General features: G+C 31.6%; 1 protein-coding gene and 3 pseudogenes across 3 annotated transcripts; all 4 read left to right on the top strand.

Annotated features, from left to right (window-relative positions):
• Nucleotides 1-5330: 5330 nt before the first annotated feature.
• On the top strand, nt 5331-7962 carry LOC149495107 (uncharacterized). The gene is made up of 5 exons (XM_089724187.1): nt 5331-5519; nt 7015-7129; nt 7211-7300; nt 7381-7479; nt 7593-7962. Exons 1-5 carry the CDS (start codon nt 5452-5454, stop codon nt 7692-7694), a joined length of 474 nt encoding a protein of 157 aa, XP_089580313.1. The 5' UTR covers nt 5331-5451; the 3' UTR covers nt 7695-7962.
• A 492-nt stretch (nt 7963-8454) lies between these two features.
• Nucleotides 8455-9960, top strand: LOC149495106 (1-aminocyclopropane-1-carboxylate oxidase homolog; annotated as a pseudogene). The gene is made up of 3 exons (XR_016321791.1): nt 8455-9126; nt 9223-9544; nt 9642-9960. The product of XR_016321791.1 is annotated as a 1-aminocyclopropane-1-carboxylate oxidase homolog (transcript).
• A 1425-nt stretch (nt 9961-11385) lies between these two features.
• LOC149495105 (1-aminocyclopropane-1-carboxylate oxidase homolog pseudogene) lies at nt 11386-11958 on the top strand (annotated as a pseudogene).
• On the top strand, nt 11401-12919 carry LOC149495104 (1-aminocyclopropane-1-carboxylate oxidase homolog 1-like; annotated as a pseudogene). Its single transcript, XR_016321745.1, has 2 exons — nt 11401-12385; nt 12463-12919. The product of XR_016321745.1 is annotated as a 1-aminocyclopropane-1-carboxylate oxidase homolog 1-like (transcript).
• Nucleotides 12920-13002: the final 83 nt, after the last annotated feature.

The raw sequence follows: 13002 nt of genomic DNA, 5'->3' as shown, positions 1-13002 counted from the left end.
TTATTAATAAGGGCACTCACGCAGGACAAAATTATCGGGAATATTATATACACACGCAAATGCAAATGAAATTTTATATTACTATTACTATTTTAATTTTAAAACAACAGAGTTATTTTTTCAATATAGATATAATAGAGATTAATATATGAATAATTAAGTAAAAAAGTAAATACACTATAATTTATAATAAATAAAAAAATATATATTTATTAATTAGATACGGAAGAGTATTATTTTACTTTTAATTGGATCAAGAGAAATATAAAATTGGCCTCAGATTTTCTGTTAATTACTCCGCCCGCTGGAATCGATATACTTGGCTAGTGTACAAACTCGATTTTTGTTATTTTTCCTCTATATCTTATGAGGTGGAAATTCATATATTTATAATTGTAATTGCCCCATTACTTCTGTTTATAAGGAACTGATCTTTTTTATTTGGACCTTTTTTAATAATTTCTAAAAAAGAAAAGTAAAACAAGCCAAACAGTGACTTTTTCTGCTAATCTTTAATTTTTTTTCCTACAATAGAATAATCTTTGCAATTTTTTATTTTGTCTATATTTAATATGTATTTTTATTAACAAATATCTTATTAATCAAATTTTTAAATAAATATTTATTAAAAAAAAGAAATAGGTAACGAATTAAAATATATACCTTTCATTTATTCCTAGTTTAAAAAAAATTCTAAAAAGACATGAAGAAAAATTAGTAAATATTAATATTATTTAATTATATTTTCTTGTTCGCGTGAAAGTTATGTTTGCAAAATAAATATAGTTTAGTGGTAGATTCATATACAATCTGGTAATAAATATATATTCGAATTTCCTTCTCACTATTAAAAAAAATCATATTAAAAAGGACATATATAATATTTAGTTGTTTATGTTATAGAACTAAATCAAATTTAGCAAGAATTACATAATTATCATATTTGTCTCGTTCAGAATTTAAGATTCGTATAATTCGTTGACTCATTTCCAAAGATAATAATTTTCTACAATGAAAAATAGTAATATTGTTCGTATTCTTTTATTAGCTAATACATATTTATGTCTCATATAGCAAAGTATTGTAAATTTTGATTATAAATTTTTTTTTTTAATGAAAGCCTAGTTGATTTTCTCGTATTGAGTTCTCTTTATCATAAATTTAGTGAATTTCATTTAAAAGCAACACTATCCTTATTATATAGCAAGCATAAAAAAAAAAAAAAATTAATATTGACATTAAAAAGTTAAATATAATTGCATTGATAGGATTGAAATTCATCGGTGAAAAAACAAAAGTGTCATATATCCACATTTATTATGATATTTCAGTGATGTGATTGTGATAATTTTCGAAAAAAATAAAATAAACTAAAATTTTGCCAAGCATGAATAGATAATAAACGGTTAAATTTAATAATAAAATTTTATATTCCCTCCTCATTTTGTTCGCTTGTTATTTATTTTTTATGTTCCAAAATATTTATAAAATTTTTAAATTTAGACATATAAATAATTATTTTTCCATGATAATCTTTATGATCTTTAATTAAATGATAGACTTTTATTAATATCTTGAATGAGTTAAGAATAAAAATATGCAAAAAAATAACTTTTATTGACTAAATTCTTAATATATATGCTTTATCAAACTATGCAAACAAAATGAGATGGTGAAAGTAGTAATTAATAAAAATTTCCATTGATAAATGCTAAAATCTCACGTAAAAAAAAAAATGTTAGAAAACAAAATTTGTGATTGATAACTAAAATATTTTATAAAAAAAAAAAAAAAAAAAAAAAAAAAAAAAAAAAAGAGGATCAGAAAGCAAATCTATATACTGCTTTCCAATTTTAGCAACAAGAAAACATGTGCAAATGGTTATCATAATAAATTATTAGACACGTATTATATGATAATTATTATTATTACTTTATAATTGCTTTATAAATATGGCCAGTTATTACTTAAAAAAAAGTATCAATTGGTACTTTTTTTTTTCAAAATTTCCTTTAGATACATTTACATTTTCCAGATTGATCCTCTTAAAATTAGGAGTATATTTGAATTTGACCCTAGATTTTTTTTTTTTTTCAAAATCCGCTACTTTTTATTGATTAGCATTTATATGGCTGAGGGATAAGTCTAATTTTATAGGTGTGCCTCCAAAACCTTCTTCAGCGCTTGCCAATAACATAAAGATATATTTAATGGGAGCACTCTGTTACATAAATATACCTTCAGAATTTAATGCTGACAATGAATACTCAACCTCTTTTAAGGCTTTACTTAGACAATCCATAAATACGAGCTTTGTAAATTAGGGGAAAAAAAGGTTAAGGAAAAGTGTATAAAGGAATATAAGCTAAATCGCCGGTGTTTAACTATTAATATTAACTTAAAAAATAATTTTGATGTAGACTATATATTAAAAAATATTATAATTTTATAAAGCAGTGTATCTTATATATAATTCGCGTTTTCGCATCATGTGTTTTTTATTTATTCAATAAAAGAATGAAGCTCAAATTCTAATAACTTATGGATGCAATCGGATTTTTAAATTATCACCGACTATTTATAAATAGGGTGAGAGGGATAAAAATTTTGAAATATGGTTGGTAATTAATAAATAAAAATGGCGACATTGAAGAAGCCGTTGCTTTAGTTAAGAAGTAACCGAAATGGGATATGTTGATAGTGAAGACTGACGTAGAAAATAATAATTGAAATGGTTACTAAAATTTAGCAGGAACAAAGTGGACAAATAATGTAAGTACAAGCATATGACGAAGATCTCATTTGATATCTGTGTGCATAGCATTAGGCATTAGCAAGGTTTTAGGTGAGTTGTTATTGTCACGTGGGCAACCCATCATCCTTCTTGATGAGGTATGGCATCTCACTGCACTGCTGCCACTAACACTGCATTAAAAATAAAATAAATAAAGTCATTTGCTTTCTGTTCTTCCTGAATGAGCAGCCTTTATTCAAGTAATTATTTTTGGGATCCAATGGAACATGTTCTTTTCTTTTTTTTGGTTAGGTGATCCTAAATTGCCATTAGGTGATATATTTTATATATATTTTTATGCAACGTTTTAAATCTATTTCATTTTCATTAAAAATAAATAATTTATATTAAAATTAAGCAATATATTGAATGTGAAATCAACCTCATTTCAGAATTTGTAGTTAAATCTCTATATAAATGTTTTTCCATGAATAAAATATGATGCTGTAGAGGTCGTCGACTATATCGTAGAAACTTTTTACATTTGAAATTAATGAATGATTGATTGTATCTTAGCTGAGTTTTTACATTTTAAAACGTTGATAATTCCTTTTGCAAGAGATTTTTTTATAAAATGAAATTAATTTATAATGTTATAATAAAATATATCAGACCAAATTTAACTTATAAACATGATCTAATCCAAACCAATAGGTCCTCCAAAACACCTGAATGTAGCCTAAAATCTTATAGAAAATAGTCTTAACAAACAAAACAATAAGGAATATCCATAAGATCTTTTATTAATATATAAAAAAAAAAAAACCAAGACCAAAACAAATATTCCGCAGTATCTGCTCTCTTCTTAGCTAAATAGTTTGCGAAATGATTACGTTCTCTATTGATAAAATTGAAATCAACAATTTGATTCGACAATGAGATGCAAGGAAAATTTATCAGAACTACTAAATAATTCAACAACTTTAAATATCAGTAATAATTTAACTTCGTTGGAATTTAAGATTTCTAAAAATTGATACAAAATGCACATATCGATACGCCGTCAATACTAGCAGACCTGATTATCCTTTTGCAAGAGCTCTTGGCTTAGCAAATTTTCAGATTTGATCTGATGGTTGGGTATTGTTTATTATTGTTGAGATCTGGTGAGTTCTGATTGCAGGTACTGGTGAAAAAGAAGGAAGGAGCTAATTGTATACTAATGAAAGGCGTTGTCTTTGAAGAGAAGATATTCTTTTTTATTTAACTGATTGTTGTATGGCAAATTGTTAAGAGTTAGACACGTTCCTGCTTTCCACCATTGCCAACCATAGAGTGTAAAGTTCATATATATTGTCAAAACGCGTGTATTATTTAATCATTAGATCTACCTCGGTCGACATTACTGCCCATCTTCTAATATGCTTTTTTTTTTTTCAAGATTTATACTTTACTTTGTTAGGAAATTTCCCCTTTACTTTATGTCTCATAACTTGATTATTCAAATCCTTTATTAAATTTTCTATACTTTTTGTATTAAGCCCAAATAATTAATATCATAAGCTGTCATTACCTTTAATAATTGAAATTTTATGTTTTAACCAATTACTGATAATATTTATATGTATATTAACCAATCATCGATTAAAAGTTGGAAGAACCATTTGAACATTCTCTTTTATTTTAATTTTTTTTTTCTTTTGTAATTTTTAATGTCTTAATAAATTATTTTACAGATACATACAACTATCTAATAATATTAAATTCTAAAAAAAAAAGGACAAACTAGGGGTAGTATATTGTAGTAATTTATAAAGATTCAAAATTCATTTATTTTTATTTGCATATCATTATAGATTTTAATTCGTAATATTAATAATTCCAACTAGAACAGTTTGGAAATTCTTTCAATGACATGAGATTAATTGAGCCTTTTTTTTTCCTCTAGAAAAGAAAACAGATTCATATAATATATATATCTTCAAAGGATAACAGTGAGAAAAATGACCTGTGAAACACGTAAATGGTCGAAAACATGGATTTGGATTATATTACAATTCAAGTATATTCTCGTTTGATATACCATGTTATCAATAATTATTGATTTTTTTAATTAAAATGGTACTTAATATTAATATAAGGATATATATTTGAAAAATTGTATGTAAAATTTACTGTTGAAATAATGTTTTGTTCTTAATGTGTAAGATTATAAATAAATTTCTGTAGGAGGGAGTATAATGTAAAATGGGACTACACTCTAAATTCCAAAATGCACAACCAATCCAGTGTTGAACTTCACAGTCAACACCGGAGTCATTCAAAAACCCTTGGTCAATTTACGTAAAGAAACCTTTGAACACACTCTAATACGTATTTAAACTTCAAAACTCGCGATATTATTTCACCACGTCATCATAAAGAACAATCTAATTGCACCGTCGACGTGTCCCTTCTAACATGGACACCCGTCCTCCTCAAACAGCGAGTTGCGTTTAATCACAGAACTGCACGAGTATGCCTTTAAAAGGCGGACTTTTTAGGCGCAAAAGCGAAAAAATTTTCTTCTCTCTCCTTTGTAATTTTTAAAGCGCCGTCCCTCGTTTTGCTCCTTTTATACCTCACCTGTGTCTTGGCCTATACAATTTTTACAGATAGGTTTTAATTGAAGTTGATTTAAACTAGTTGGGTCTCTCTGCCTCTCTGTCCGGACAGCAATGGCTTTCATCTCGTTCGTTGGAAGAGTTCTCTTCGCCTCTGTGTTCATCCTCTCCGCCTGGCAAGAGTAAGCCCTAACAGATCTGCTATTTCTTTGTCTTAACCTTTTCTTTGTTGTGTTTATTTTTACTTGTTTTAGAAAAAACGATGAAAAGCAGATCAAGGAAGAAAAAGAAAAAGAGAAATAACTTTTTTTTTTTTAATTTTTGCTTATTAATAATTATATATAGCTTAATGCGGTGGAATTACTCGCTTTTTTGGTTTTATGGCTTATGGTTTTAGTCTTAGCTAGGATTTCGAGTTTGTGCTTATCCTTCTTGTCAAGGCACCGAATAAAGTGGCAGTGAAAACTGAACAGCAGTAAAAATTGAATCATTCTTGTTATGCTTATATAGAACTTTTGGAGATTTTATATACTCTGCTCGTAGATTCAGTGGCTTGGAATACCATTGCTGGATATTCTGCAGTCATTTGTGCCTTGTAGTTAGTGTTTCGTAGAGAACGTCTCTGATCACTTGCACGCACTGATTTTTGAGGCTTGGATCTGATAGTTTCATTTCCCACTATTATCATTTAAAGGTTGGAGTTAAATTTGTGAATTCTGACAAATATTAGTTTTGGAGGGAGGGGGTTGGCGGCTTTTAAATTTGAATGGACCAAATAAAGGGCCAGCAAGTGGCTTTGTCTTAGTTAGCTGACAAGTGCTGATCTCTACTTTCTTCTGCTAAGGTAGTAGAAGTTGATATTGTTTAATTCCTTTGAAAAGTAGTAGATCTTGGTTAGATTCAATATGTAGTTCCTTAATTTTAATTGTAAAACATATGTAAGTTTTCTTGATAAATTTTATGCAGAAAAATTTGCAGATCATATAAATTGATGATGATATTTATTGAACTATATTTCAACTTCCGTGCCCGAGATTATATTATATTAGTAAGTAGCTGTCTGTAAAAGTGCGCACGGAGACAAATTAACAGGAATTAATGGAATGCTGAATTTAGGAGAAATTGCATGATATGAATCATAATGTGCATTTAAGTTAGATTATGATATGTAGAAACAATGTCTTACTTCTTGGACAGAGGGACTTCCATGGGGTTGAGCAATTTACTTGTTAGACTTTGTAGGCTCGTTTTATTACCATGACATCACTGAATTCTTTTTTCTCCTTTGGAGAATTTGGGGGAGTGATTACTGGTGGCGAAGTAGCTATTTTTCAACTTTGTTCATGGATATATGGTGTGGTCTCAATGTAATTCTGCTAGTTCCCAAAATAACCGATGCTGCTGCAATTTTGAATTTTTCTACTTTCAAATAAGTTGTGACGGCAACTGAGAATTGTTTCACTTTCAAATTAGGCAATTTCTGATATTATGACAGCTGAGAACTTCCTTTCGAAGGAACGTATTAGTCATTACTATTTTTTAATCATATTCTTTATGCCAAACAAACACTTTTCATTTACTAAGAAGTCGGCCTTAAGATGTTAGAGCTTAAGTGATTTTGGCTTATTTTATTGGCTGCTAAGTCCATTTTTATCAACATTGTTTTCTTCTTTATAGGTTTAACGAATTTGGTATTGATGGTGGGCCAGCTGCAAAATCTTTTTCACCAAAATTCAGAGTTTTTTCAAGACACGTGTCATCTCATACTGGGTTTAAAGTGCCCCCTTTCGAAGTGAGTGATATTCTATTTATATATTACTTTTTTTTCTTATTAAGTTCTGTTTGAATATTTTAATTTTCGTGGTGGTTACAGATGAAGCATGCAGTTGCTGCTGCTATAGCCATGAAAGGTGTTGGAGGCCTTCTTTTCATCTTTGGCAGTTCTCTTGGTGCCTATCTTCTGGTGTGTATTTATATGTGCTTGTTTTGAATTGGCAGGTTGTCCTGCTCGACGAAATTAAAAAATATCTTCTCCTTTTGCAGCTTCTGCACCAGGCAATTGTTACTCCAATACTGTACGACTTCTATAACTATGATGTTGACAAGAAAGAATTTAATCAGCTTTTCACCAAGTTCACACAGGTTAGCAATTTTACATCACTTTGGTATTTTCTTAATTGCACTTTAAGGAATTTCCTTTTATGCCTGATATATATCTACAAAATTAATGAACCATTGTCATGTTTTTATTGCAGAACTTGGCACTTTTTGGGGCATTGCTTTTCTTCATTGGCATGAAGAACTCAATTCCGCGGCGACAACTCAGGAAAAAGGCTCCCAAATCAAAGACGATGTAAAAACGAACTATTGAAGATACGAATCTTTAGCATTTTGGCCAGCATCTTGATGTTGATTTTGCCGAAGATTAGTTTAGTATGGTTATATCAGATTTTCCTCTTTTAGAGGTTAGGGACCTATAAAGGAGAAAAAAAATTTATGAAGCGTTTTTTGTTGTTTTGAATGCAATATTTTCATGTACCTGGCCATATATGGCCCCAATTTAGGTTTAGCTGGCATCCATTGATGTACGATTCTCTTTCAAATTTGCTGGTTATCCACTGCAAACACTAGGCTGTGTGTGAATGTTTCCATTCTCTCATGCAATCTCTTGACTTAATGTTTTACGATCAGGTTCATATTCTCGCAAGACGCACAAGAGACCAAATTAATAATGATTGATGAACTACAGACTCTAACATGGTCCTTATGCTACTTGTTTGTCCTATTTGAAGACTACGATTTCTATGTTGCTCGTTTTTAGCTACAGGCGCTGACAAACGTTCTGGTGCTCTAGAAGATTTGCGTAGATGAATTCCATCAATTTCTTAATCCTCTTGTCTCCAGGGGCAATACTAATAGGATGCTAGAACCTGAATTACAAAGAATCTATTACAAGCTGTGAATGTTTGTTCTATATATTGTAAAAATAACCTTGGTATTGTAGGTGGCATCGCTTCTTGTAAAAATAACCTTTCAATGTTATTTTCTGAAGGTAGCTTTTGTTGGGGGACGGCCGCTGCCGCTTGAGAAATCAAGGACCCTGATTCTATTAGTTTTCTGGTCCACATCATGTTGCCATTTTATATATTTATGCGGAAATTTAATTTTAGAAGCACTATAATTTGCGGAGAAAATTGCATAGTTGACGTTCCAAAAGAAAAAAAAAAAGGAGGTAGAGAAAATGGCGAACACTAAAATGCATAACCTTCCGGCCCCGGTCCAACCTAGAGCCTCCAATAGAACAAGTGAGCTGAAAGCTTTTGATGATACAAAAACTGGTGTCAAGGGTCTTGTAGATAGTGGAATTGAAAAAGTTCCTGAAATATTCATTCAGCCACCTTATGATGACTTGAATCAAGCACAAACTTCCAATAAACCCCAATTGTCGATTCCAACTGTAGACCTTGAAGGCGTTGATAAAGATCCTATACAACACAAGGAGATTGTAGAAAAAGTTGGACTTGCATTGGAGACATGGGGTTTCTTTCAGGTTGTTAATCACGGAATAAGTACAAGTTTCTTGCAAGAGGTGTTAAATGGGGTATGTAGGTTTTTTGAGCAACATGAAGATGCGAAGAAAGAATTTTATACTCGTGATATAACAAAAAGGGTAATCTATAACAGCAATTTGGGGCTTTACACTTCTCCATTTGTTGATTAGAGGGATACCCTTTTTTGCATTATGGCTCCTGATTCTCCCAATCCCGAAGAGTTGCCTGAACCTTGCAGGTATAAGATGTGTAAGACTTTTATTTAATCATCTTGTTTTTTTGGTTTAATTTTTGGCTTAGCGGTAATGGAGTCGACCTGATGCTGACCTTGTAGGGATGTATTGATGGAGTACTCGAAACAATTGAAAAGGTTGGGATTAAAATTGTTCGAGCTATTATCAGACGCCTTACGGCTCAACCCAGACTACTTGAAAGAGATGGATTGTGCAGAGGGTCATTCATTCATGGGTCATTACTATCCACCATGTCCTCAACCAGAATTGACATTAGGTACAAGCAAGCATGCTGATAATGCTTTTCTCACTGTTCTTCTACAAGACCAAATCGGGGGCCTGCAAGTTCTTCGTCAGAATCAATGGGTTGATGTTTCTTCCTTGCCTGGAGCCCTTGTAATTAATGTTGGAGATCTTTTACAGGCAAGCTTTCTTTCAACAGAATTCCTGATATGGTCACTTTCATAAACAGTTTCTTCAGGATCTAATTAATTTAACTATAAACAATTTTTCTTTACAGCTTATGTCAAATGACAGGTTTAAGAGCGTAGAACACAGAGGTTTGGCAAACCATGTAGGTCCAAGAATATCAGTGGCGTGTTTTTTCGGTCATGGTAATAAACCATCTTCAAAGCTTTATGGACCCATTAAGGAGCTGATATCAGAAGATAATCCTCCAATCTATAGAGAGACGACCCTTCAAGACTTTACTCTTTACTATGTTTCTAAAGGCCTTGATGGAACTTCTGCACTTGCACATTTCAAGCTTTAAACTGGAAAAAAAGGAATTTACAGTTCAAACTTCGAAGCCAGTCTGTATAATCTACACTTACATTCATGTGGGATTGACTAATTAATAAAATTAATTTTCTGAAATAATTGTCTGAGAACGAATGAAATTTGCTTTGTCACTTCTAAGTTACTTTCGCTCGCTGTTTGGGACTCTGAATCAAACAAATCTGTCTCATAGTGTTAGGACAAGGATCAAGAAAGTTTCTTTGATTTGATTCAAACTTACGGCTTTGTTTGGAGAGAAGAACTTTCTTGAAAGAAGGAATATATTTGAGAAAAATATTAAGAGAAAAAGAATTTTTTCCTTTTTTAGAAAAGGTGACAAAAATATCAAAAGAAGGAAAATATACCGTATTTTTATCATGGGCTTATAAAATTAGAATCTCACTAGATTTGGAAAAAAAAAAAAAAAAAAAAAAAAGAAAAAACGATTTCTAACGTGAAATGGATTTCACTATTTTCCTTTCTCCATTTTTAGTTTTCAGCAATGAGGATTGGCAAACCATATAGGACTAGGAGTATCTTTTGCATGCTTTTTTAATGAATTTTTCCTGCCAACATCAAGATTTAATTTATGGATCTTTTGGAGAGTTGGTATCAGAAGAGAATCCTCCAAAGGACACAGAAACCACTGTAAGAGACTATTGTGCTCAATACTATGTAACAGGCGGTATTTCTAGTCTCTTGCATTTCCAGCTCTGAAACTTTATGGCATGCAAATGTAAAGTGTAAGCTCTTGTGGGAGTTGTTGGTCATGACGAATTGTAAACATCTCCTAAGGAATTGAATATGGTGATAATGGCTTCTTTCTTCTGTCTTTTTGTATCTCTAGCTTAATAAACTTAACCTTATCTTCAGCTGACTTATCTTGTTAGCTGATAAATAAAATTAGACTGATCTAGTTCTGTAAGACTCATAGAGTTATACAAGAATCAAAAGAGTGATCTAATCTAATTTGCATTCCAATTTCTATAACCTGTAATTTTTGTGAAAGTGATTAAAATAAACTAGTCAAACAACTCCAGTATTTTTTTTTGGGTTGATAAATCTTTTTGTCTCGCCAGTTTTGCAGATGTCATCTCTGGATAAGTGAAAATTTGAAAAGAATGAAAGACATTATGCTTAAAGGTGCAGATGACTATCGAAGTTGACGTTACCGTTTGTCTTAATAGCATCTCAGTCAGTTCAAGGTTAGCTGTAATTGTACTCCACAGCTACGTTTGAGATTTTGAGCTAATTTATAATGGTTTCAAATCATCTGTCTGATAGTGTTTTGTCTCTATTTTTAAAATAGTAACCCAAGAACGATCGATTAATATATGTAGACTACTTTGCATCACAAATATTGTTAGAAAGAAAAAATGTGTTTAAGAGACTTTTCTTCTGCTTCTGCACTCCTTTGATCAGACGGTAGGTAGATATTCTTGGACAATTATTATTTAGGATATTACCATCCATATATTATTTAAATCTATCCATATAAGATTCATTTTACTATTTGGAATAGCATTTCAAGATTATCTCACTCCAATTCAGTCGACTCTGAATATAACCGAGCAAGTGAATTAAAAGCTTTTGATGACACAAAGGCTGGTGTTAAAGGACTTGTTGATGCTGGAATTACTGAAGTCCCTAGAATTTTCCATCATCCAACTGATGACTTGGACAAGATTTTACATGCAGCTAATGCCACGTTTACTTTTCCTGTAATAGACCTTGAAGGTGTTCAAAAGGATCCAACTTTGCGCAAGGAGATTGTTGACCAAGTACGAAATGCTTCAGAGACTTGGGGATTTTTTGAAGTGGTCAATCATGGGATTCCTGTGTGTGTCCTAGAGGAGATGAAGGATGGAATCCAGAGGTTTCATGAGCAAGATATGGGGTTCAAAAAAGAATTTTATTCTCGTGATTACACAAAAATGGCCTTTTAAAATTCCAACTTTGATTTGTATAATGCACCGTCGACTAATTGGAGGGATACAATCTTGTTTCAAATGGCTTCTGATCCTCCTAACCCAGAAGAGTTTCCGGCTGTATGCAAATAAGTAAGCAGCATAAGTTTACCATAAGATGACTTCATTACGACTATGGGTTTACAACTATTGGTTTAACTATTACTACTTGTCCCTTGTCTACTTTATCTCTTATAGAGATATAGTGATGAAGTTCTCAAAGGGAGTAATGAAATTAGGAAATTTATTGCTTGGACAATTGTCAGAGCCTTTAGGTCTGAACAGAAATCACTTGAAAGACATAGATTGCACCAAGGGAATTTTCATTCTGGATCATTACTATCCAGCATGCCCCCGGCCAGAATTAACGATGGGTACAAGTAAGCATACAGATAGTGATTTTTTCACAGTGCTTCTTCAAGACTATATTGGTGGCCTCCAAATTCTCCATCAAAATCAGTGGATTGATGTTCCTATTACTCCTGGTGCTCTTGTGGTTAATATTGGAGACGTTTTGCAGGCAATTCTTTGAACTTAATTTTGTGGACAACATTTCAGGTTACCGTCACTAACATTATTTCCTTCATGTTTTTTCAGCTCATAACAAACGATAGGTTTATAAGCATAGAGCATAAGGTTCTGGCAAACCCTGTAGAGCCAAGAATATCTGTGGCTTGCTTCTTTACCACAAATTTCATGCCAAATCCAAGACTCTACGGTCCTATTAAGGAGTTGTTATCAGAAGAGAATCCAGCAAAGTACAGGGAAACAACAGTGAGTGAGTATATACTGGGCACTTCAAAGCAAAAGGTCAGGATGGGGCTTCTGCTCTGCTGCATTTCAAGCTTTGAAACTTAGGAATAGAGAATGTATTGGAACTGATACAGCTTGTAAGCTAATTGTCGCTTCTGAAATTTATTAATATCGTTAACCATAAGGAATTATGTAAACGGTCATATTTGGAGGTTCATCTTGTTCTTTTTTGAATTGTCTTATGCAGAAAATGGTGAAGCAGATGTAGACATATATTTTAAAATACTGGGCATTTACATCACATCACATCACATCACATCAGTCCTTGAAATCCAAAATAAATGTGGAAGCTTTTATAGTGTCTGAGATTAGATTGATAGCGTC

This window comes from Jatropha curcas, chromosome 7 (genome assembly GCF_041381405.1).
Source record: "Jatropha curcas cultivar XTBG-Jc1 chromosome 7, XTBG_Jcur_1.0, whole genome shotgun sequence".
Lineage (NCBI taxonomy): Eukaryota > Viridiplantae > Streptophyta > Magnoliopsida > Malpighiales > Euphorbiaceae > Jatropha > Jatropha curcas.
This window is presented reverse-complemented; position numbering and strand designations above follow the sequence as displayed.

Coding starts and splice junctions, on each gene's coding strand:
- LOC149495107 (XM_089724187.1), top strand. CDS start 5,452: ATGGCTTTCATCTCGTTCGTTGGAAGAGTTCTCTTCGCCTCTGTGTTC. Junction 5,520..7,014: donor ATCCTCTCCGCCTGGCAAGA/GTAAGCCCTAAC, acceptor TCTTCTTTATAG/GTTTAACGAATTTGGTATTG. Junction 7,130..7,210: donor TTAAAGTGCCCCCTTTCGAA/GTGAGTGATATT, acceptor TGGTGGTTACAG/ATGAAGCATGCAGTTGCTGC.